Consider the following 27,676-nt stretch of genomic DNA (forward strand, 5'->3'; position numbering starts at 1 on the left):
CTCAGATCTCGGTCAAACTAAGGTCTTTTGATGTATCAGTACCCTGTGATCAAGTCATGGACTGTGATGCTGTTTGTTCAGAGATGCATTTGGGTTATGAATACTAATACTTGAGACCAATCTGAGCTGATTTCTGTAGAGGTAAGAAGGATAGAATGCCAAACGCGAACCCAGAAAAAAAATCCAGGGTTACGGTTGGCATTTGTGGGTTCATTGAGTGAATTCACAAGCAGCTGACACTCTCATTTTTGCGGCTTTTGGACAGATGGTGGTTTTTATTGTGAAGGGGCAGAGAGAAATCCCCATTTCCTATTGATCCAGTGAGTGGGAGGTGTGTGGACTGATAGGCCATCGGTGGAATGGTGTTAACCAGAATTAGCTGTAGCGGTTTCTTCTCTTCGTGAAACTGGCATCGGATGTATCTAGCAAAGGCTGAGCGGTAAGTCTTGTTGAAGAGCGTGTAAACCAGTGGGTTAACGGCGGAGGAAAGGTAACCGACCCACACAAACACATTCAACAGTCCGTTCATTATATCGACGTCACATGTCGCCGGGTCGCAAACCACCGCCAAAACGTTGGTGATGAAAAAGGGACACCACATGACTACAAACAGGAAGAAAACCACGCCCAGAACTTTGGAGGCCTTCTGCTCATTGCTGATGGATTGTACACTGTGCCGTCCGAAAGGCGGCATCACAACCCCAGACTCTGTCCCCGCATCACGGCTCAACGAGCGCCGCAAGAAGAGCTTGTTCTCTGAGGGTGAGAACGATGGGCCAGGGAGGAAATTCAGGGTGAATCCTGTACTCCATTTGGGCCTGGGCACCAATTGGTCGAGGCAGAGCGTAGCTTCACTCTGCAGAGCGCTGATAGTCAGGAAGTAGGTCACCACCATTATGATCAATGGCACAAAGAAGGCCACGAAGGACCCAATCAACACAAAAGAATTGTCAGTCAATAGGCAGCTGCCATCCTTGAAAACTTTGGTGTGATCACGCAGACCCAGGACTGGGATTGGCATGGAGATGCCTGCAGAAAGACAGAGAGAAGAAAGTGCATTTGTAGTTTAGTTTAGTCTGCAGAAATTGTGACAGACCAAAAAACAAGGTGGCAAAAAACTAAACAAAAGAGAAGAAATGACAGTTGCTTATTTCACACAAAACACAAAAGCAGTAAAGTTGTGTGACCTGCAATTTTCTATTGCATATGCAGCTGTTCTACTTACGTCCCTTTCATTTGTTCAAGCAGATATAAATGAATAATAGTTCTTATACCATGGTTTGTCTGAATACTCGGTGTTCAATAAAACCGTTTAATGCACAGGTATTTTCAAGTCAGTTGAATCACCGTTATATATTAATGCTCTGTTTTCATTGAAGCGTGCACACGTATACATACGTCACTCGACACTCGGAGATCGCGCTGTGCACACAGAAACATCCAGAAGCACAGAAACTTATCAACGCTGCCCTGCAACTTTTAGTCATAAAATAGCTTTGCTACTAAATCACTACATTATATTTCTCACGAAGGGGCTACATCACCATTTTGAAGTAATTATACTCATGCAGCTTCATTGGTAATAGAGACACTGAACACTGACCCAGGTACGCATCTCTCATCTCTCTCTCTCGAAAATGAATTCAAATAAATGCTGTAAGTCATTCATTCAAATAAATGTTATCATACAAACTACTTTACCTTTGTGTCTTATTCAAAGTGGGCAGAATGCTAGATCTAACGAGACGTAACTGACGAAAATAAACGCCAATTTTACCCTTCTGGGGCCCGTTTCAATAAGGAGGTTCGACCAACTCTGAGTTTAAACCTGAACTCTGAGTTGACTTACTCTGAGATGGGAAACTCTGAGTTTTGGGTTTCAGAACAGCTGAATTGAGGTAGTTCAATCAACTCTTGAGTAGACTGACTGAGTTAAGCACATACACCCCAACTATGAAAAGCCATGATCAATGGAGCTCCGAAATTATGATTCACCATGGCAACAGCACCCAACAAAAAGACATTTGCACACTTCTGGGTCAATACGCAAGTTTAATTCTTAATTAGTTTAATTAAGTTTAATTTTCATGGTATCCTACAGGCAAAAAACGATTGTGGCAGCAGCTAAAAATGAAAAATTAAAACATAATTCAATCAGGTAAAGCTTTAAGCATAAAAGGTTAATGGGTGTAGGTTGACTTGACATATGACATATTCCTGGGACCCAGAAAAAAAAAGTTTTTTGAATTTAGTATTGTTTTATGCCATTGCATTGTTTAGAGCATAAGAAACAAATGGAAAAAAACATTTTTGAAAAATGATCTTTTATTCATATGTTATATGTCCTCTGTAGTTGACACCAGGACTGAGTTGTTAAAAAAATTAAATGACATGAAATTGCATGTATAGGCAAAAACAATGGGATTTATTTTTAACTCATCAATCAATTTTTAGGTTTCAGGGTTTTTTTTTAAACAAACTTTATTTAAAGATGATTCTGAACTATGTTATGAAAGATATAATGAAATGCATTCATATACCATTTTACTTTATGAAATATGTGGGTAAAATGAAAATACTTGGATTTTCCCATTCAATTCAATGTATCTATTCACTGCATCTAATTTGCATATTAATGTGTTCTTGGTGCAACATGTAATGAAAAAAGAAGTGTAATAATGGGAGGAAAAATTGGCAACATTTTCAAAATAATATCTAATATTTCATAGGAATATTGATATGTAATTTCTTTCCCTGTTCACTTGTTATGTCTCCAAAATGCCTGATAAACATGATTTAAATCCTGGTGTCCACTATAGTGGTCATTTATGAAATCAATGCCCTGTTCTGTAACAGAAAGTCATATTTTGATTAGAAACCCCATAACATTTTCCTGAGATGTTGATTTATAACAAACAATTTGAAAATTAATCAGATTTAAATTATAATTAAAAAATATGATCATATTTCCATAAGAGTGCTCAACATTAATGTCAGCCATTTTTAAAGACCAAGAAGAAGTTGTTGTCCTGGTGAAACCTCCAAACATTTGGTATCCCTGCAAAGCCCCGAATGTGCTCTTTACTGGACACCCAGACTGTGACATGTGACATGTATGATGTCAGAGAAATTCACTAAAATATAATGTCCACTACAGTGGACAAAAGTCTATTCTTGGGTCCCAGGAGGATATTAAATAAATATCATTCAGTGTCCAGTATGCAGCAGCTTTTCCCATATACCCTTTTCACAGACTGTGATGACGTGTTTTAACGGTCACTTTTGCATCAAATTTTAAAACAAGTTACCGCTGCTGTGAGTGTGTTTCTAATACAGCGTCTATGGGAGTGATGGTAAAACTAACATCTTTCTCTCTTTTCACTGTCGTTATCAATCTCTGTTTTTTCCCTCTTTTGGAAAGTTGTGAAATCACTATTGTGGAGTTTTTCTTTTGCTATTTGAGCAAATGGAGACACACAAAATATATATATTTAATGTATTCTTTCATTCACAGCTATAAAAGTTAACCCAAATATGACGACTTCCGCTCTGAGAAACCCAGAAATGTGAAAAGGGTCTATGCTCTTTCCACATAATGAAATGTTCTCTAATCCCACCTGTTACATTTATTAATTATGGTAATGACATTAAACATTTTACTTCTACTCAGGCCAGCCAAACACCAGCACCACTGACAGATGAAGAGGAGATGGAGGAAGAATATTAACATCCAACAGGAAAAATAATAAAGTATTTGTATGAAATAAATTTGAGCATAAAAATTGTAAATAAATGTATTTAACAGCTGTGGTGGTGGTTATGGCATACATCTCGTACTACCATCTGGCATTCTTCCATTCCACACAATAATTTGTTTTCAGAAAGTGTGATGATGGGAATATGAGTGTCATCAATGCGACCAACCACTGGAAATCCTAAAGGAAATGCTCATTATTAGGTTACTTCTAGAGGTTTATCAAGTGAACGTCAGGATCCTGTCGTTCAAAGGACATGGCATTTTTGTCACTTTGACCGTGTCCTCATGATGAAATATGAGCAATGAATGAATGTACCTGCACTGCAAAGAATGCTTTTCTTACTTTGTATTTTTGTCAAGTGGCAGATAACTTGTTTTAAGTAAACTTCGCTTACTTTAGATTTATATTTAATTCATAATTTTTTTATATTTGTACTTGAAATACAACAAAAATACTCGTTTGTACTACGCGTTTGTGCAGTTTCAATGAATGAATGAAGTATTTATACACCGCTGGCGCTTTAAAAAGGGGGAGGAGACAAAAAGAAACTCTGGGTTTACCAAATAAAACCTGCTCCTGACCAGGTTAGGTTCACAGAGTAAGTTACCCTGGTAACTGACTCTGAGTATAAGTTACCTCTTTTTTAGAAACTGGCTTGACTTACCCTGCTTTCTCGGGTTTGACATACCTCCCATTCTGAAACCGAAAACCCAGAGTTTCCCTTATTTCAAGGTTAACATACTCAGAGTTTTCACTTAACCTCCTTTCTGAAAGGGGCCCCAGGGCTACGTTTCCCAAAACCATCGTAAGCCTAAGTTGATCGTAGAGACCATTGGTGGCAATTGTTCTACGATCAACTTAAGCTTACGATGGTTTTGGGAAACGCAGCCCAGAACTAGAGCAAGAGCGTCAACTCAACAACGAGCGTTCGGGTTATAGGAGCTGTTGGCAGCACTGTCATTTAGTTTTTAGACCACGAAATCAACAATGTCACTAAAGAAGTGTGTTTCTGGTTATGAGGGAAAGATCACCTTGTTCAGCTTCCCAAAGAATCCTGTGTTAAGGGTTTTTCAGGAGCAGCAACGGAAGTTGTGCAAGTGTGTTTGTTTGTTCCTGGTCATGAGTCAAAACCGCAGGCGGTGAGTGAAACTGCATCAAATGTCTGTGTTTTGTTGGCAATCGGCGCGTAAGTGCATTACAGTAATGTAAACACGAACGTATAGTGAATCAAAAGTTATCCAGGCAGTGTGTGTGTGCTCAAGATGCTTTAGCTCCGCCCACTGCAAGCCTTCACGAGTTCAGCTATTTTCGGAAAGAATCAGTACAGTGTATATTTCTTTTATAAATATGATAAAACTAAAGACTCTTCTTCGGACATATGAAAGATGCAATACTACTCTATAAGTACTCAAGATTAATATGAAATTGGCATAAACTGTGTGTGTTATGCCCCCTTTAAACACCTGACTATTATATCCCAGAAATGTATTAGTCCATGAACCATCTCTTATCTCTAAGGGAAAACAGACTCACACACACACACACACACACACACACACACACACATTCTGTCTGATCCCCCGTCACGACATCTTGTTTCAAAAGAGATGATAATCTTTAAATAACTCTTAGCTCATAATCATGTGTAAACATTTTCCATGAATGTTTTCAAGCACTGATAAATCACTTATTTACAAATCATTAAACTGAGATTGCAGGTGACGTATATTTATTAAAAACCTGCTGGGCGGCTCAATGGGAACCCTGTGATTAATGGATCTCTTGTTGAAGGACAGGCTCATATTATTCTAGAATATTCTCTCTCTCTATATATATATATATACATATATAGAGAGAATATTCTAGAATAATATGAGCCTGTCCTTTGTCACATGCCTTTGGGTTACTTCACAGTAATTGATGGGACTTTTTTTCTCATTGCGTACCATCAATAACACAACTATTTACAACCATTAGTCTTCAGTTTTGTATAATGCTGTATATGATATATTTCTAATTTCCGCTAGCATCTTGCAAATGGAAAGCTTGTATCGCTCAAGGACAAACTTTCAGTAAAACTGCCATGGTGATAAGACATTTCCATGGCAACAGTAAATCTCTGCAAATCTTTTTGATCTCTGGGGTTTGTTGGGGGAAACAGAGCTGGTAAGGAGGGCGGGGGGATGGGGGTGCCAATGATGGACCCAGTGCCATTGGATGACGCATCTGGAATTGTGCATCTACGAATAACCGCAGGCCTTGGATTACTATGATAAGAATGTCAAAATCTAAGAGAAAGATGAGTAGATTAAAAATTTATATCTGTAAGGTTTTTCCTTTAAAAGTGAGTTTAAAGTGGGGTTACTTTATCTTACTCGTTATCAACCTCCTCTGACATCACATTTCTCATCCTTTCCCGGAGATAAGAGTAAACAGAGTTGGAAAAAGTTATAAAAGCAGCATTATAATGTAAGTAGAGATGATGGTGCTTTGCTCAAATCCACTGGCAGCTCTCAAACTCTTTTCAGTTATGGATATTATGTGGTGACTGATATTTGAAGGCAAGATAGTACATGTGAATTTTAACTAGATATCAACACACTTCCCCTGTTGATAAATCACAGTACATTAAGACACAGTACATTTTGTATTGCGAGTTTTCTGAAATGTTATTTTTAAAGGTACAGATGAGCGGAACATTGGACAAAGCCAGGTTAAAAATTCTTGTTTCATTTTGTTGATATATTAAGGCCCTGTTATTAAAATGCGTTTTGGTTGATTGGATCACAAGTGGACGAATCTAAATACAGGTATAAACAGGGCCTAACGTTTTGAGCTTGTCCCCTTTCGACCACTTCCAGAGGTAATTAAAAACGCATTCACCTGTATTAGTTATTGTATAAACGCTCATGTGCTCGAATGTGTTCGAACAGCTACAAAAGACGCCTACTCTCGGACTACTGAACTAACATTATGGGAAGTGCACTAGACAGACAGGGTTTAAACTTTGTCGGCTGCAGACCCAAAGTTGGTTTGAAGATGAAAAAAGTACAATGTTCTCTCACCAACATATGTAAATTCCACAAGCTTATTTCGTCTATTAGATCAAAAGATCTGAAAAAGCCCATACATTTACCCGCCCCATAGACCCTCCCCTCGAGGAAATCAGGACAGAAGTGGTCGAAAAAAGTGGACAAAAGAGACGCATTAAAACACCAGGTGTAAATGTGAATGTATCTCCCTCGTCTACTTGTGATCCGATGAAACAAAATGCATCTTAATACCAGGTGTCTCTTTTTATCAATCAGAAAGCACTGTCAACAGCCCCCAACCCAACCAAATTATACTGTATGTACAAACCCCTCTGAAAGTTTGGCATATGTAACTGAAGTGGAGATTTATGGCTCTGTGCAGGAGAAATTTTTATTTATTTATTAAACATATTTGTTCAATTAAACAAAAACCCTTAGATGTGTATTTTGGACACTTTCTACTCGTCTGAAAGAGGGCATGCTATGGAAGCAAATTAGCTAAAAAAATTTAAGCAGATTAAGAGCTGTTTTGTTTGCATTACAAATACTGGATGGATGGATGGATGGATGGATACTTTTATGCAAAAAAAGAAAAAAAATACACCCATCAAATGTTCTGGAATAAAAGACAGATAATTAGGCATCTCAGTGGCATGCTCCTCCTCACTGATAATTACAAAAGCACCTTTTTGTCTTAACAACCAGACATGCTGTTCTTTGAAAAGCATCTGACTCATGCTCAAAGAGCCCTAATCTCCGAAATGTTAGTAGGTCTTCTTTGATCCCCAAACGATACATAATTACTGAAACTGAAATTCTTCTTCACTTTAAAGCAACACTAGCTCTCAGCTCTATGACCACTCTGAATCTGGTAGAGGCTTGAGACTGGAGTTCTGGGAACTGAAGCTCTATCCAAAAGTGTACCGCCACAGTTTAACGGCTTTATTAGTGCAGATATTATATTATATTAGTTCTATATTGGTCTCTATTGACTTTAGTTTATATTGCTTTGCATTATAAATGTGTTTCATTACACCGTTTTATTTTTATTTTTGCATTGGAGCGATGCAAATGGCATTCACTTTATTACATTTTCTCCTCATAATAATTCATTTCTGTCTGTGCTGCATGCAGATCGAAAAACAGGGATGGTTTGAGGTCATTTTGAAATAGATCAGAGCTTGGTCATTTCTTCAACTTCGGGCACTGCAGTGGTTGATTTTTATTAAAACGAATAGATTCCTTTTTTATATATATGAAGGTCATACTAAAACTGGCTAGGAAGCTTTTTTCCATGCCTTCATTATTATCTTTTGCTACTTATTTTTGTCCCAGACCAAGACTTTTAATATGACAGTCTCTAAATAAATAAATTAATAAATATCCTATAATTTTTAAACAAATTATTATATCACAATTTAATAATATTGTTTTATCAAAAGTTACTTATTTACCAAGGCAACAACACTTTTAGTGAAGAGCGTACGTGAGATTAAATACGTAACATGACATGGAAAATAAGAGAAATCAAAGAAACATTAAGGTAAATATCACTTGTGAACAATATTTTTATTGAGAATAGTTTCCAAGCAAGGTCAAAATAGTGTGAAAATGTTATTTGTGTGTATTTATGATCTTGCTAAGGCTAATAACATAGCTATTTTTACGCAAATGTTTAAACTCTCATTTACATCACTGTCATTTCCACCAGAGAATGATTTGAGATGTGGTGGAAATGACACTGTGTGTGGTGTAAATATTCATGACTTCAATAACCCAGTCCCAGGCCTGTAAAATTCATTCATTTTTATCTTTCCATTATGCTATTTTTCCCCATCTCAATTATTTCTTCTTTGTGGTGCTCCATTGACATAATCAGCAGGATACTGATGAAGCTGTAGTCACTACTGCAGGTCTCATTGTTGCCTTTCAGTTCGAATCTATAATATAACTGAATATTGCTGCAATTAAATACTTCTGATTTACAGGTATCTAACTTGTGCTCACAAAGCTCTCTCTTCCACTCATGTATTCAATATCACACCGCCTTTCCTCTGGTGAATGATGGCATAGAGGTTTATTAGCCACTGATTTCTCTAGTCCAAAAAGCAATTTAAATTCAAGTACACATAAACATTTAAAGACCCTCTTTGGATCACTCTTCTTTTTAGTAGCGTCTCTAAACAGCCAAGGTCATCTCATACTCATTCTAGGATTTTACATATTCTGAAAGCAGAGTCTTAATAGCATAATACTATGTTATCATGAATATACATTAGATCAGAGTCATGACTCAGACATAATGACATCCTGTTCACAACAGTTTCATAATCATGGCTTCACGTCACACTACATCACTGTGTCATGCCCACATGTTGCACCTGCAGAGATGGTCCAGACCGCTGTGATTTTGGCCCGGGCCCGGGAACGTGAGTTTGATCGATTGTGTCGGATGGGGTTCCGGATGGCCACATAACGGTCCAGAGAGATAGCGCACAGGTGCATGATGGAGGCGGTGGAAAAGAGAACATCCAAGTAGATCCACATGGGACAGAGTGCTGCAGGGAGGGGCCAGGAGTAACCTGAAGACGAGAAACACATTCAGAAAATCAAACTGACAGCAAAAGGCTTAGAAACATTGACTTTCCTGTCCATCTATCATTTAGTTTGTCTGTCCATTCATCCATCCATCCTGAAGAGTAGAGGTGAGCAGGGCACAACCGAACGCAGGGCTAGTTGTAACACACTTATTTGAAATACTTCCATACATGCTAGCATGACGAAACTTAAGCTGTGTCAGAAATCGAATACTTCTCTACTATATAGTTTATACGAAAAACAATACACCAACATAGTATATCCGAATACTTAGTATACGAAAAACAGTAGGCGAAAAGTCTCCAGATGACATACTACTTCCAGCGAGATTCTGAAGTGTGCATTCGATGGACACTTTGCTATATCCCATGAAGCCACAGGAGAGGATTTTTGAAGGGATGCAACTGACACTGGTAGGTCACGTGATAATGACAACATGGTGGATGTAGTACGTCCGGATTACATTCATATACGCATTCATACTACAGGGAGTGCAGAATTATTAGGCACGTTGATTTTCTGATCATATTTTTTTTCCAGGCACATTTGACCAATTCCAAACCACAGTAATCCTAATAACTACTATTGATTTAGTATTTAATAATGTATAAGTGATATATAATTGTTCATGAAGGCTGGAAATGAAAATCACCTTATATTCAGGTATGCAGAATTATTAGGCATGTTTTCTTTTACAGATAAATTGAGCCAAAAAAGAGATTTAACTCAGACTGAAAAGTCAAAAAGTATTAAATGCCCATGAGAAGGATGCAATACTAATGCAATACTAGACATTGCAGTTAAGGCATGACCATTGGACAGTGAAATGCTCGTTGGGTCAGCAGGATCTGACAAAAACAGGTGGTGAAGAAAAGACACCTGTTAACTGCAAAAGAATTAAGAATTAAGGTGAAGAATTAAGGGTGAAACCATCAGGAACCCTTTAGTCTCCAGCGCCACCATTTTCCAAAGCTGCAACCTACCTGGAGTCTCCAGAAGTGCAAGGTGTCAGGATCTCAGAGACTTCAGTTAGGTAAAGAATCCTAAAAAATGACCCCCACTAGATAAGAATCACAAGCTGAAGTGTTGTAAAATAAATGAAGAAGGTTTTTTTATAGGCTTTATGGACAGATAGGTTGAGAGTGACTCTTGAAGGACCAGCACCACATCCTCTAGTACCACTGTTTGAAGAATTCATCTTCCAGAATCTGGCAGTACGTTTTGGGAGTTCATTTTAGTCCATCCTGAAGTCCAGCAGTCCGATGGAGGTGACTTCTTCCACTGGTTGTGCTGGGTGACAATGCAGTGGAAAAGGAGCTGGAATCCGTTTCAACAGTCTTGAACATGAAGATCTGTGGGATGCTGATCTCCTGGAGCACCAAAGGGTCCTAAAATCTGGAACACGCAGATGAGGCCCTGAAGTAGGTGCAGAAGGTCCTTAATCTGGAACACGCAGATGAAGGAACCTCGAAATGAAGGTTTGCTCTCCTGAGCTTAACCTTGTTGCAGATGTTTCTTTGTGTCTTCTGACTCTGTGGGTCAGACACTCAGGACTTGGTCAATCCGCTTTTGTCTCTCTGGCATGGAGACTCGGGACGTGCTGTACTTGTCTCGCTGGACTAAAACTCTGAACGTAGTGGTTGTTAATGTCTCTTTCCTCACAGGCTGGAGGCTCAGAACGTGGTCGTATCTGTTGCTGCCTCACAAGCTGTAGACTCAGATCCTTGGATCTTTTGTTGTCTCTAGATTAACCAGAGGCTCAGAACTTGGTTGCTCTGTCACAGTTTCATCCTCGCCGGACAGACTCAGAACTTGGTGAACTGTCACAGTCTCATCCTCGCCGGACAGACTCAGAACTTGGTGAACTGTCACAGTCTCATCCTCGCCGGACAGACTCAGAACTTGGTGAACTGTCACAGTCTCATCCTCGCCGGACAGACTCAGAACTTGGTGAACTGTTTGTCTCTCTCAAGGAGAAACTCAGAACAAGGTGTGTCAGTTGAAAGGGTACCTTTATCCTTTTCTGAATAGGAGGAGATTGCAATTTGGCACTTCTCCATTCCAGTGTTGCGATTGGCTGCTGGCATCAGAGGGGGCACACCGTGTGGCCCACCCTCCTTTCTCCTGTGGAACTCATTTGCATACTGTACACAGTTATAAGTCTTTAAAGTTTACCAATGCATTTCTCACTTTCCAAACCACCATCAGAATACCCTTGGCAATATTCTAAACAAATAGAAACAAAACATGATGGGAAAAGATTTAACTGTTCATTAATTTGTTCATTAATAGCTGATTCTGTGTAAGATGTTGCATTACTAATAGCTGTCACTGAGAATACTTATTTCTCTGAATAAGTATGAAATGGATGTGTGTAGTTTACATCAGTCTTAAGGTTTCCAAACATAGTTATGAATGGATTTAGATGGATAATTGTGGTCTTTGTTTCACCCACTACTGCTAAGGTCCTGTGGAATTTTTATGGCAGCCATAGACCAGGACACTAGGGATTTGGGTGAAGGGCAGAAACTGCATGTGGACCAATGAGATGTCTTGTCCTTCCTGGGCTTGGTACAAGAGTTCTTCTTATTGCCCTCTAAGAGATGTCTGGCTGTTGTTCTAGCATCTTTATCTGATGGCGTTGGACAGTTTGTTTGTGTCTGTCTACCAAAATCCAATCAAAATGTAGCAAACCTTTGTCCACTGTTATGGACAGAGAGTGGCCCGGCCATAAACTGGGCCCTGGAATGTGCTGTTTACTACAATTTCTAACTGTATTTGTTCATCTTTGTTAACGTTAGTTAATATAAATACAGCTGTTCATGGTTTGTTCATGTTAGTTCATAGTGCATTAACTAATGTTAACGAGATTTTAATAATGCATTAGTAAATGTTGAAATTAACATTAACAAAGATTAATAAACGCTTTATAAGTGCAGTTCATTATTAGTTAATGTTAACTAATGTAGTTAACTAATGTTAACTAATGACCATTATTCTAAAGTGTTACCGAAATAAACATTTGAAATATATCAGTCTGTGTGTAATGAATGAATATAATATACAAGTTTCACTTTTTGAATGGAATTAGTGAAATAAATCAACTTTTTGATGATATTCTAATTATATGACCAGCACCTGTATAACTTGCCCCTCACATTTTACAACATGCGAGTTGTAATCAAACTGAAGGAATAAAACTGACAGAAACATTGACTTTCCTCTGTCACAAGCTAAGGTCCTGTGAGATAATTTAATCCACTAAGCTCAAGTGAGTGATTTCACTGGAAAGCATGAGTGTGATGAGCTCATGAAAATAGCACAAGACAGTATTTTCTGTTTAAACGGGGATGAAAGACAGTTTAATTTCTACAATACTCTAGAAATTGATTTAAAAAATATTGTAAAATCTGTTTTTCTGTCTATCTATCATTTTGTTTGTCTGTAATGAAACAAGACAACATATTTGTACCAGACGTGTGAAATTAATTTGGAAAAAGAGAAATACTCTGAACCCTAAGTAGATTTACACAAACTGGGAAAGTCAAAAAGCATTAAGTCGTGCCCTGCTCTCCCCTAAGTTCAGTTTTGTAAGTGCAATAGAGTTAACTCACTCTGCTGTGGGCAGTCAGGCAGAAAATGGCCATCCACCATTCACCAGACTGAAACTGTAAAGTTCATTGTTAACACTCCTGGTACTTTGTACAGGACACACACAGACACAAACCGTGAAGGGGAGAAATGTTGTATTAATAGCAAATTAATAGCAATTTGCAGTTATTGTCAGGTACTTTCTTATTTTTAGTGCTTTCACTAGTTGTTTTTATTTTTGTCAGTGACAAAAGTCTGAAGTGAAACACAACGGCAAAGCCAAAAGAGCCAACACAAATGAAGTGCCACAAAGAAAATAGACTTTCAAAAGAAGAGGAAATGAGGTAGAAAATATAGAGAAAGAAATGGGTGAAAGGATAACAGGAGGAGGAGCTGCAGGAAATGGGATGCATGAAGAGAGAGGAAGTGAAGGGAAGAATGGTCATATGTGGGTGAATGAATATACAGAGCTTGTGTGCAAAAATAGATAAAGACCATCAATCACCTAAACAAAGAGCACACAATCACACACTTGTGTTTCAGAAACAGCACTCTTCATCAGAACTCACTCAGGTTTGATATTGGATTGTTACCTCAGCAGAGCCACAGTATTACATTAGTTTCCCTGTGTGTGTTGTGTTTACTGTGTTCTTTCAAGTGAATGAAAACCTGTGCTTTCCATACAACAGATTCTGTGCATTTCTCTGCAAAAGAAAAAAAAAATTGTTTGCTAAAATTCAGTCTGCAGTTTGATAAACGGATTTAGCAGCATGGGAGATAAACTTTGAGTAAATAACATTACTTTAGCTTTGAAAAGCTCCCACGCTCTCCTGTCTTCTATCTATTGAGGTATAAAAAGAAAGGTGATACAGTAGCTAAAGATAGATGCCTTTTACTATGAACATGAGATGCATACTCATGCAGGCAGTGTTACCCATGTGACTGTACACAGAGTGGCTTTCTCCTTGAATATGGTACATATTTTTATCATACTCATAATATTAACATAATCTCATGAACTGATATTAAACTAATTTATTTAATATTTTAATGATTAATTTAAAATAAAATTAACTTGAGGATATTTTAATTACCAAAAATTAAAACCACACAAATTAGATTTAATTTTTTGTATTTAGACAGTATTAAATTGAATTTATGTCTCAAATTGAGAGTAAGAGAGTTTCAGATATTACATAAAAACACAGAAAATAAAGTCTTTTGAGCTTGTTGATCAATATTTTCTGAAGGTTAAGCACCTCATTTCAATGACTATTTATTGAAAAGAAAAGAAAAAGTTTAAGGCCTTATTTTATACTACATTGCGTGGAATGTGTGTAGAGCACAGACTGAAAGAGAGATAGGATCAGGGCTTATGATATGAAGAGATGAAGGTCTTTTTAGAAAATATTAAGAGGGGGGCACTGTTTGATGTGGCGGTATGCATCATGGCATAAATAAAAATCTAAGTCTTGATGAAAGTTGCACAAAAAGGAAGATACAGAACTAAACGAATAAAAGTTCAATCACTGGCAGTGGCAGGCATAAGAGGTGCTTATGAATAGATGAGAGAGAAGAACGTTATCTCTTTCTTTGCTTTGAGGCTTCTGCCAGCTGTGGCTTTATTCAATAAAGCTCAAAAACAAGAGATGGCGCATCAAAACCAGAGGCTAATTAATAATCCATTAATACCAAATGTGTGTGTGTGCGGTCTATGAGATGCATGCATTAGGAAAACAGAAACAATGAAGGTCAAAGACTCAATTTAAAACCCTTCAGACAGTTTGTCTAATTGGAGTTGCTCATGAGCACAGTCTCAGGGGACGCCCTAATTCTCAGCGTTTAATACTCAGAGTCTCAGACCCAACAAAAACCTGACAAATTCCCTCAAATCCTTAGAGTGTCTGTGCCTTTGCTTTAGATGAAAGCCAAACATTATCTATCCATGCAGGATAATAGCCTGATTTGGTTGGAGGACACCTTAGAAAGCAGTGAGTGTGTATGAGTGTGTGTACCTGCTTAACAAAATGTGTACCCAGAAGTGAGCTAAATCTGACAAAAAATCCTTTTTGGGACATCGTCATTTGTAAAACGTTATACAATACAATAGATTAAAGGGATAGTTCACCCACAAATGAAAGCTCTGTCGTCATTTACTCACCCTCATGTTGTTCCAAACCTGTATGACTTACTTTCTTTTTTGAAATACAAAAGAAGATATTTTGAAGAATGCTGTTAACTAAACTGCTTTGGTTCTCATTGTATGAATGGGAACTGAAACTATTTGGTTATCAACATTCTTCAAAATATCTTACAAATATATATAGTTTTAATTAATTGTAAAAATGCAGGACATTTTCTGTTAGGTTTAGGTTATATTTATAACAAACTATATACAAATAGCACACTGAATGTAACCATACAGCCTCTCTGACAACATTAACTATGAATACAAACACAGGCGAACAGCACCACCATCTTAAAAGCTTTGCCTTTTGACCACAAGCCCAAGATTTCAGCAAGCTGAATGACAACTCTTAGCAAAGACTTGACACTAGAGTGCCAGCACATTTTGAAATGCATTTCTTGTAAGCACTGATTTGAGCCGGATGCCTGGGAAATGCCCACTGAGGGCTTGATTATATGCATCACTGTGTCACCATGTTGAAAAAGAAAAAAAAAGCCCATGATATTTGCCTAAGGCAAGAAACTCGCTGTAATGTCAAGAGGAGTGTTTCGTGCGTGTGCGTTTGTGTCGGTAGATGGATAATTACAATACCGCTGGCTCACCCCGTTTTCCCTGACCCTTCCTGAACTCATCCTCTGCCTCGTTAAGCAGCCCTGAATCTATCAGACTAATTAATCACTCCCTCCTTGCACACACACTCTCACTGCCTCTTTACCTCTTGTTTGCCTTGAAAACAACTCAAAATATGAATTCACAGAAAAATTCATCATCATCATCATCGTTCTAAACCTGTATGACTGGATGCATGTTTTAAGTATGTTGATGCCTTTTGATCCACAAATCATCCAGTGATCAGGAGCTATCAAACGCCCCCAAAAAATCATAAAAGTTTCTGAAAATTTGTACTTGCATATTCAAACTTGCTGTGTCATAATGTGACACAAGACACACAATACGTGAGGATTGTATTCATTTTTTAAAAACTATTTTATACAATCCAGGCTCTTTAGAAAAACAAGCCTGTGGCGACAAAAAAAAGGATATCTTGTTGCAGGTTTCGTGACACTTTCAAAATTAAATGTCCAGTAAGTGCCACTAAATGTGTGTTCAGTTTTAACCGAGACAGATGAATGTGAATATGGCAATGTTTTAACGTTGCTTACATTATTATTATGTACGTATCACAACAGTTTGGAAATTAAATATCCATGAGTGGGGCTAATAATACTCTATCGCATTTAAAAAACATCCCACCTACACTAAACCTAAAACAAAACCAAAAGTTACGTTGTGTTAAATGATAGTGTTAAAAAAATAAAAGTGAGATTAAAACATATTTGCTGTAGCAAATCAGCAAATTATATCTTAAAGACCCCTTGTAGTCAATAATGTTATCCCTTAAAACAAAATCAATAGATATTTAAAAGTTTTTTACACAAATCATGTTCAATTTAGACTTTGATCAATTTAGAACGTCAGCGGAGAAAGGCATATAGTTCATCATAACATCCAAATATACATCATATACATAATTCACCCTTATTGCTAAATATACACAATTTTCCATATCAACAGAAAAATATGCTTGGAGCCTGGCTTCTCTTGAGACGTATGCTTTGCAGCATAGTAAATGATATGCTAAAGCCCGCCTGTGCGTTGACGTGATTGGTTAACAGGCCATTTGTGACGTCAGAAACGCAAACGATTTCAAACTGCGTTTTTGAGTCTTTGGTTCACTGCAGTTTTAAGGAGAAAATACTCAGCAATGGTATTGACTTATGATGTTGGACATGGATTGTCTTAAAAACACCACAGAAATATAAACAACATTAAAAACTTGATTTCAACACAGGGGGTCTTTAAGATTACAACAGACAGTACAAATGTTATAACAAATAGCAGACCCCCAACATAATAATTGGTTACATTTACATAGCGCTTTTCTCTGCACACAAAGCACTTTACATATGGAAGGGGGGGAATCTCCTCAAACACCACCAATGTGCACCCCTGGATGATGCGACGGTAGCCATATAGTGCACCAAAACGCCCACCACACACCAGCTGATTGGTGGAGAGGAGATGGAGTGATGAAGCCAATCAGTATATACATGGGGATGATTAGGAATCCATGATGATGGACAGAGGCTAATGGGCAATTTTGGCCAGGATGCTGGGGTTACACCCCTACTCTTTTTCGAAGGACATCCTGGGATTTTTAATGACCACGGAGAGTCAGGACCTCGGTTAAACGTCTCATCCGAAGGACGTGCTTTCTGACAGTATAGTGTCCCCATCACTATATTGGGGTGTTAGGACCCACACAGACCACAGGGTGAGTGCCCCCTGCTGGCCTCAATAACACTTCTTCCAGCAGCTACCTAGTTTTCCTTGTTTTAAAATCCAGGTACTGACCAGGCTCAGCCCTGCTCAGCTTTAGTGGGCAACCAGTCTTGGGCTACAGGGTGATAGCTGATGGCTAAATATACTCATATTGGGCTTTAGACCATGATCATTATCAACACCTCTGTGCCTTTAGGAATCACAAATGGCCCTTTTGTAAGGAAGAGAGGGTTGGAAGAGAAAATCAAATGTCTTTGTTAATTTTCAACCCTAATCATTTAGGGGTAAATACTTTAAGAATGATTTGCATCTGCTGTTTGCGCATCATTATTCACTTTCCTTTAAAATGTGAAAATGTGCTCGACTCCATCATTTGATGAATAACTGCTCTCATGATCAATAGAAAACATGTCTCTTTTTCTTTAGCAAAGCTAAAATACTTACAGTGGCAAGATAAAGTATTTGAACCACTTGCAGAATCTGTGAAAATGTGAATAATTTTAACTAAATAAGAGAGATCATACAAAATGCATGTTATTTTTTATTTAGTGCTGTCCTTAATAAGATAGTTTACATAAAAAATGTTTTACATATAGTCCACAAGACAAAAAAAATTGCTGAATTTATTAAAATAACCCTGTTCAAAAGTTTATGAACCATTGATTCTCAATACTGTGTGTCGTTCCCTGGATGATCCCTGTTTTGTGATGGTTGTTCATGAGTCCCTTGTTTGTTCTGATCAGTTAAACTGCCCAATGTTCTTCAGAAAAATCCTCCAGGTCCTGCACATTCTTCAGTTTTCCAGCATCTTTTGCTTATTTGAACCCTCTCCAGCAGGGACTGTATGATTTTGAGATCCATCTTTTCACATTGAGGACAATTGAAGGACTCTCAAACACAACTATTAAAAAAGGTTGAAGCATTCACTGATGCTCCAGAAGGAAACACGATGCATTAAGAGTTGGGGGGTGAAAACTTATTGAATTTGAAGATCAAGGTAAATTGTACTCAATTTGTCTTCTGGGAAACATGCAAGCATCTTCTGTTGCTTCTGAAGGGCAGTACTAAATGAAAAAAAAAAGATATTTAAACAAAATAAGAAACATTTATATAGCGCTTTTCTAGGCACTCAAAACGCTTTACATATAGAAGGGGGGAATCTCCTCAACCACCACCAATGTGCAGCATCCACCTGGATGATGCGACGGCAGCCATATTGCGCCAGAATGCTCACCACACACAAGCTTATTGGTTGAGAGGAGACAGAGTGATCCAGCCAATCGTATATATATGGAGATGATTAGGAGGCCATGATGGACAGGGACCAATGGGCAAATTTGGCCGGGATGCCGGGGTTACACCCCTACTCTTTATCGAAGTACATGCAGGGATTTTTAATGACCATAGAGAGTCAGGACCTCGGTTTAACGTCTCATCCGAAGGACGGTGCTTGTTACAGTATAGTGTCCCCATCACTATACTGGGGCGTTAGGACCCACACAGACCACAGGGTGAGCAACCCCTGCTGGCCTCACTAACACCTCTCCCAGCAGCAACCTAGTTTTCCCAGTTGGTCTCCCAGGTACTAACCAGGCTCAGCCCTGCTTAGCTTCAGTGGGAAACCAGTCTTGGGCTACAGGGTGATATGGCTCTTAATGCATCATGTTTCCTTCTGGAGCTTCAGTGAATGTTTCAGCAATTTTTTTTTGTCTTGTGGACTATATGAAAACATTTTTATGTAAAATATTTTATTCAGGACAGTACTAAATAAAAAAAAGCATTTTGTATGATCTCTTTTATTTTGTTAAAATTATTCACATTTTCACAGATTCTACAAGTGGTTCACATATACTTTTTCTTGCCACTGTAAATAGTGGACGCAAAAGTGTTGCAGCTCACATTTAAGAAAGTGAAGTAAAGTGATGTGAAAGCCAAGTATGGTAACCCATACTCAGAGTTTGTCCTTGCATTTAACCCATCCATATTAGGAGCAGTGAGTAGTGAACACACACACCAGGAGCAGTGGGCAGCCATTCACTGTGGTGCCCAGAGAGCGATTGGGGGTTAGGTGCACTTCAGACGTTTCCCGCCGGCATTGAGAATCGAACCCGCGACCATATAACCATCCAAAAAGATATTACAACCCACCCCAGATGTACAATGCAGATGTATGATTAATAGAGAATAGTTAAGCAGCCATTACTGATGTGGCACAGGTGTCATGTGCTTGAAGTGGCCACGACCCTAATAAGAATGAAATGAAAAATATATTTATGTCTACGCAGATGCTCGTCATTAGCCCTTCATGCTGCTCATTAAGTCACTCCTCTCTTTTTAGTCGGCGAGCGCCGTGGCAACCTAGAGACCACCTGTCCCAGAGAAACATCAATGATGCATTAACGGCAGCTATTGAGCTTTCAGTGTTGTTCTGGAATACTCTATCGTCATGGTGACATGACATGGCAGGGGATTATGCCAGAGCTCTGCTGTGGAGCCGTTTGGGAGATTGAGAGGTTTAGAGAATCAGGGTGAAATTAGTGTCTGTGTTTTCTCTGATCCCATTTATTTTGGCTTCCCTAACTGTCACTCTATAGAAAAATAAACATAAATAGGAACAATGAAGAGACATTATATTAATTCACATTACCCATGGTATACTCACTATATAACACATGGCCTCTAATGGTTTAGTGTTTATTCACTTAATTCACATTCATTAGAACCAACTCACATCAACTTTATGGATTTTAATTGCTTAAAAAACTACAATGATATAATAGGTAGCATATTTTGTTTATTTTATTAATAACTGTTGCTGAGATATTCACCTATATATTTAATCAGCTTTAGTTTTTTTTTTTTTTTCTTGTTTGTTTAGGAGGCACTGGCTCTTTTGCTTCCTAGAGATAATGGCCCTAATTCACACACACATAGCTATTCTTACCTGTCCGGATAATGGGTTAGAAACGCATGCTGCTATTTATAAAACGGCTCTGATTACCATTGGATTACTCAGAGCGTGCATCGTCACGACTGTAGTACGTCAGCGCATTGCTGAGACTCAATGGGAGTTCCTCTCTGATTTTATCACCCCTGCTGTTTAGTTGTGATCTCTCTCTCGTGGACCTTTAAAAAGATCTCTGACCCATGTGTCAGTTTCTCGCTCTCTCTTGTCATCTCCTCTCTTCTGAAAGCACTTCAGCCTCTCTGCTCTTCTCCAGTGGATCAGTCTGTGTTTACAAGTGGAGGTTTTAGTGGTGTTTCACTAATCCTCGTCACTAGTCTAGTTCTCGTGAAATGTCCCTACAAAAGCATTTCCCTTAAAATGATAATGCGAAGGTGGAGAACAATATAGAATATGTAAATGAAGTGAAATTACAATCAGCAAATTACAAACAGCCGCTATTAATGCAGTTTGTTTGTATACAAATGATCAAATGATGAAGATAATTACATTATAACCAATCAAACATCAGACCATTGCATTTTAATGAGCCAATTCAGGTGGTGGGACTACAGTGGTGTAAAGATGCTTTACAGTCCTCAAGATGCAGAAACATGGTGGGCATTTATGCTGTTACGGATTTGCATATTTTCTTAAATAAACGGCACTATCAGCAGGCACAATTTGCCAACCCCCCTTACTATCCTATTTCCAATTATTTTTATGGCTTTTTTTGCTTTTTGTTGTATAGTACAAAAAAGAATTGCCAGGAAACTGAAGGGGGTGGATATAATAGATATGAAATGACACAAGCTAGATTGAAACTCATTGTCCCCAACTGTTCAACCGTGCCGGAGCATGAGCACTATCCACCAGGCCACGTTTATGACAAAATACATTTTTCCATCAGGAAATATACTTATTTGAGTCTCACTCAGGGTGTGTGTTTGTTTGTTGAATGTTTGTGTACATACAATGTTCTTTATCAATGTTCTGAAGTCTTGAAGTGGGGGAGCAGCCCACAGTATTATAGTGATTAGCTTCCTTCCTCTGTGGCTGCATGTGGCCAGTGCTGGAACAATACAGAGCTGCTGCCTATTGAATCCAACCATTATCAATTCAAAAACACACTAATTATTATCTGATCAAACAGCTTATTCCAAACAAGACAATTTCTGACACTTTCCTGTGCAAAGCTTGTCACTGCTTTGCCAAGGAGTTGCGTTTGGTTGCCAGGGCATTGTAATGTGGTTGCTAGGGTGTTCGGAGTGGCTGTTAGCATTCGGTTATGCGATTGTTTTAAGTGCTATGAGTGGTTGCTAGGTATTGCTTCTAATATTACATTTTATTTTTTTCAATCCGTTTTTTTATCTGCCAGTCAAAAATCATGACTCAGATTGCAAACCTCTTCATAACAAGCCACATGATTTAATGCTTGAGTATAACAAAGATTAATAGAACAAAATAGCTAAAATTGTATATAAAAAGCGAATTCAACATATTAATATATATTTTAATAGAATATAAATAGTACTACAGTCACACTGTTAATGCACAATATAATTGCACCATATCAGTTACACACTTATATTAGATTTCTGAATGTATTGTCTCAATAAATATTGGATATTTAAAGGGTTAGTTCACCCAAAAATGAAAATTCTGTCATTTATTACTTACCCTCATGTCGTTGGACACCCGTAAGACCTCCGTTCATCTTCGGAACAGAAATGAAGATATTTTAGTTGAAATCTGATGGCTCTGAAAGTCCTCCATTGGCACAATGCACGGTTCACTCTCAAGACCCTTAAAAGGTACTAAAGACGTCGTTACAAAGTCCATCTCACTACAGTGGTTCTAAAATAACTTTATGAATCGGCGATAATAGTTTTTGTGCGCAAAAAAACCCTAAATAACGACTTACATAGTGATGGCGATTTCAAAACACGGCCTCATGAAGCTTCGAAGCGTTATGAATCAGAGAGTCGATTCAGCGGTTTGAATCGCCAAATTTCAGCAGTTTGGCGGTTTGACACGCGATCCGAATCATCATTCGGCTCACTGATTCATAACGCTTCGAAGCTTCATGAGGCCGTGTTTTGAAATCGTCATCACTATGCAAGTCCTTATTTAGGTTTTTTTTGCGCACAAAAACTATTATCGCCGATTCATAAAGTTATTGTAGAACCACTGTAGTGAGATGGACTTTGTAACGACGTCTTTAGTACCTTTTAAGGGTCTTGAGAGTGAACCGTGCATTGTGCCAATGGAGGACTTTCAGAGCCATCAGATTTCAACTAAAATATCTTCATTTCTGTTCCGAAGATGAACGGAGGTCTTACGGGTGTCCAACGACATGAGGGTAAGTAATTAATGACAGAATTTTCATTTTTGGGTGAACTAACCCTTTAAGTGTGCAGCTCATTTCCCCTACTTTTACATTTAGATTAACTTGGCTGTGATCTAACGCTCACTTAAAGTTAATCCCTAAGTTAAACACTAATAATTTAATAACAATGTAATCTTTAGCAACTCACAAAATTAATATTTACTTTATAATGTTGTGATGTCTAAATTCAACTATAGGATTTAGGGTTTTTTATTTACTTAGACAAAACTGTATATCATTTTAATATGAAAATATTACAATTGAAAAATGTAAATAAAATATACATGAAAATGTATTAATATAACATTAATATGAAAATAATTATCGTTTATTGGTAAAATTGTAACATCGGTGCATCCCTACCGGGTTACGTGCCAAAAGTTACGATTATTTCTCTAAATATAGTATTCATTCATAATATGTTGCATATATTCTTAAAAGTAATTCTGTAGACTCACAGTCCAAATGTTCCGCTGTGTTTGTGTATGCACATGCATTCATGTGAGACTGTGAGACAAAAAGGAGAATGGAACAGAGAATGTGACTCAACCCTCAAACACAAGGACAAAAAGCGTTTAATCAAGCCAATTAACAGGCAAAAAAAGGTGCATAAAAATGATTGAGCAACAATAGTGTCATTTTTCCTGAACAATAAAACCTAAAATACACAGCCAGCCAGGAGACAAAGACAAATTGCTTCATAAGAGTACAGGTGAAGTGCTGAAACTCTCCAACATCCAGTGGATTTGAATAGCGTCAGTCCAGCATTCACGCAGCAGAAAATAATTAAACCTTCTCTCAAAATTCTCCCGTCTCCACATCATCACCTTTAATGGGTGCTTTTGTTTGACCATTTAACAGAAACATTTACTAAGCAGCATGCAGAGGTCCTTTTACCCTCACACACACATACCTTGAAATGTTAACAAGGTTTTAGCTGTAACATGTGACTCTGCCCTAAAACCATGACATGACATTTATTCACATCCGCAGTCTGACTAATAGTACTAATACTTCCCAGAGCATATACAGAGGGGACAGGCGAGCAGAAGAGAGACAGAGAGAGATGGAAACGGTGAAGACGGTGGTATGTTTCTCTCCTGCACACTCTTGTGCGATTTTAACCTCTGAGTTCTTCAAAGCCGCTGCCTCGGCACACTGATATCAGCCTGAAATACAGCGTGACAATGACATTTGACTGTCAAGCTCCATCAGAAAAACACATTTCTTATTCCCACTCGAATAGTAAACACATCTTCAAACTCCCTCATAAACGAATATGAAAGCTTGTGTGCTAAACCATGCATTTTTCATGTGTTTGGACTCATTATAAAATATTGGAGCAATTAAAATAATCTACAATGTCATCTAGCAAGCCCTCTGCATGAAAATACCCTCGTCAGTCTATACAAGGCCACTAATGATCAATTAACACATCCACTTTAAGTAGACAAATAACAAATTACACAGAAATTAACATATCCCTAATGAAACACGACAGATAATGAATCAAAATTAACAACACAATGTGGAAATGAAAAATAAACATGACCCTATATATTAAAATATGTAATGAAATATCAGCACGGTGAAAAAACTAACCAGTGAATCAAAAACCTTCAACTGGGAGTCAACATGGAATAGTCTGAAGTTTTTATTACGATTTTATATCATAATTTAAAGGGTTACTGTGGCACATAAATTGTCTAGTCCAATTACGTCTGTGTCAAGGTTGTGCCATCACTAGGGATGTGCTACTACTAATGTCACTGACGTTTAAACATAAATTATGTAACCAACTAGTCTAAAAGTAAACAAATCACAACAAGACAACAAAAAACGTGTGTGTACATCCGATCCCAATATGAATCAAACAGTGAAATCCTATTCTGAATAGTGCTGAAAAATATATATGCAATGTGCTTTTCTTGCATTATGATCAAATCCTATGCATTATGATAAACAAACAAACATAAGCATTCACTTCATTAGCGTTAGCCACCACAATATTTCAGGGGGTTTTTTTCAAACCAAAATACTCCCACATCTAATTTTTCGAGTGAATATTTTTCTGAGGCCGCTGTCAATGAAAACGCATATGATCTGAAGTGAAATAAAATTACAATGGCCGCTTTTCCACCATCGGACCAATCCGTTCTCTTTGCTTAAAGTGGATGTCTAATGCTATTTCATGCATTCTGACTTGTTTACACTGTTAAAGAGTTGGATTCTCATGCTAAACATGGCCAAAGTTTCAAAAAATTAGTTGGATGTATGACGGAATATTTCTGTTCCAAATACACTCCTTCAGGATTCGTATAAGTTTCTGAAAGTTTTTTCGAGTACGGCCCTGTATGACGTCATAAAACGAGCTTCATTTAAGTTTTGGAAGCCGTAAAGATAACCTTAGAATCTAGCTTCCCAAAGAATCCAGCGTTAGGGGAACAGTACGCAGTTTTTTTAGTTTTTTTCCAGAGTAGCAATGGAGTTGTGCAAGTGTGTTAGTTTGTTCCCGGCATTTCGGTGACTGTTTTTAAACAAGGCCCAGTTTGACACTGGATTTGCAGATAGTTTGAAACTGAAAGATTGAGCAATCCCAGTGATAAAAGATCCCGGTCATGCAGATGCAGGCGGTAAGTAAAACTGAATCAAATGTCTGTGTTTAGTTGGCAATCGGCGTGCAAGTGCATATAATATAAAAAACACGAACGTATAGTGAATCAAAAATTATCCAGGGATAATGCGATGATGTATTGTGTGTGTGTGAATCTGTAGAGCGTATATGTCTTTTATAAATCTGATAAAACTAAAGACTCTTTGGAGATTTGAAAGATGCAATACTACTCTATAAGTACTCAAGATTAATATGAGAGAGTGTGTGTGTATTATGTGTGTTATGTACCCTAAACGTTCCATTCCATGCCAATCAGGGCCAGCCGGTATGGATATGGTTTCATTTTCCACTGTGAGGCTGATAACGGATGGTCTTTGGAATGTAATACAAATGCGTCATTCGTAACACAACAGTTTTCTGATTATACAAGATGTAAATAGCGACCGCGTTTTGGAAGATGTTCAGATATTTATTTTAATATTATTATTAATTTGTGTTTACGTCACTCAAATAGCTTCTTAGCTAGCTTCAGAGAGAACACGCATTCTACCAGAACACTTAGGAGGTTAACCAAACGTGCTTCGAATTCCGGGCTGAAAACGGTTTGTAGCCGTGCCGTACAAGGCTCAAGTGGAAACATGAAACTGAACTGGGCAGATATCCAATTTAAAACATAACATTAACATGTCATTAACAATATTTGAGTGTAGCCTTTTTAAAAGTATAAAGCAAAGGGGGAATACCCAAATACACCACAAGACGGTGCTAGAGCTCAACAAAAACTTTGTGTTTTTATGCCAATTATGGCAAAAACAAAAGTCATGAATACAAAATGCTCACGATCACTTAAAGTAAGCTCGCGGTCAGAGTAAAATCTTTAAATACAACATTACAAACATAACGCCGCGCCATGCTCGACAGTCGTCGCCATCTTTGACATATCAAATGACGCTGTCCCTGAGGTCGGGGTTAATCGATTTAATCTAATCCAACACCGTTCCAGTCATTATCTTCAAGTAGGAGGTGGGAAAATCCCAAAATGTTTGGTGGGTCTTCTGCCCCCTATTAAAATCAGCCACAAGTGCACTTCCAACTTTTCCAGCGGAAACACATCAACAACTCTTTATATAGTTTCAAATCACTGGTTTGGAAACTATTGAAAACCTGATAGATATACACACCATGGCTTTTGACATTGACATTACTCGCGTGCCACACATTACTGTTATTCAGAATCGCACGAGAACATTCAACACTGTCTAAGTGAAAGCTTACATCCAAACACCACTGTCTACATAAATAAATCACCACAGGCACCGAATGCCGCTGTCAAAATCGAAGCAGACTCACCATACACAATGGTCACCATGGAGACAGGCATGACCAGAAGTCCCAGAAGCATATCTGCCACTGCCAGTGACATGAGAAAGTAATTGGTGGCATTTTGCAGTTTTCGTTCCAGATTGACAGCCATGATTACTAAAATGTTGCCCGTAACTGTAACAATGACCGCAATCAAAATCAACAGTGCTGCCCAGTTTTTCTGAACTAACTCCTCTTTGCTCATCTCGCCGTTGCACCTTTGCCATGACAGTGGTTCTGTCATTTCACTGGAAGTGCCGCTGATGGATATATTGGGCAGGAGGGATGCTTCTGTATCAGCCCAACTTCTGTTACAGCCAAACGTAATGTTTCGGACCACATTACCCAGCATGGTGTCCGGGTTCGGTGTCCAGGTGTCAGGGTCAAAGGGCATCAGGTTCGAAGCGGTGAGGATGCTTTTGAACACAGGTTTTGAAATGTTGGCATGCAAGTTCATAATGTCCCTTATTAAAAGTGACAGTCTGTCAAAAACAAGTTCAGTTAAAGGTGATGTATCCTTCTTTTCTTCATGGCATCTTTCATACAGCCATGAGTCCAGAGGTTTGCTTCATTCTGTCTTCTTTGAAAACTCTCCTGAAGTCTTCCTGCTGCTCTTTTACTGTCACCAAAAAGCCTGAAAACCAGAAATGTAAGGTGTATAGATAAAATGTGGTTTCCATAATCCGCGCATCTCAGAAAGTGCAGTGAGTTGTGCCTGTTAAGTGAAGTCTTCTTGCTCCTCTCTGTTCTCGTTGTCAGAACACAACAGATTTTATGAGCTGGATGACCTGCTAGTTGAGCACACGCGCTCCCTCTCGTGCTCGCTCTCTCTGCTCTCTCTGGCTGTGTGTGAGCTA

General features: G+C 38.2%; 1 protein-coding gene across 1 annotated transcript; it reads right to left on the reverse strand.

Annotated features, from left to right (window-relative positions):
* Window positions 1-223: 223 nt before the first annotated feature.
* On the reverse strand, window positions 224-27,670 carry htr2aa (5-hydroxytryptamine (serotonin) receptor 2A-a; the record flags this gene model as incomplete). The annotated part of the gene is made up of 3 exons (XM_079820892.1): window positions 26,808-27,670; window positions 9,172-9,372; window positions 224-1,029 (listed from the first exon to the last, which is right to left on the reverse strand). Exons 1-3 carry the CDS (start codon window positions 27,274-27,276, stop codon window positions 224-226), a joined length of 1,476 nt encoding a protein of 491 aa, XP_079677018.1. The 5' UTR covers window positions 27,277-27,670.
* Window positions 27,671-27,676: the final 6 nt, after the last annotated feature.

Source organism: Gobio gobio (genome assembly GCF_949357685.1).
Source record: "Gobio gobio genome assembly, chromosome: 7".
NCBI lineage: Eukaryota > Metazoa > Chordata > Actinopteri > Cypriniformes > Gobionidae > Gobio > Gobio gobio.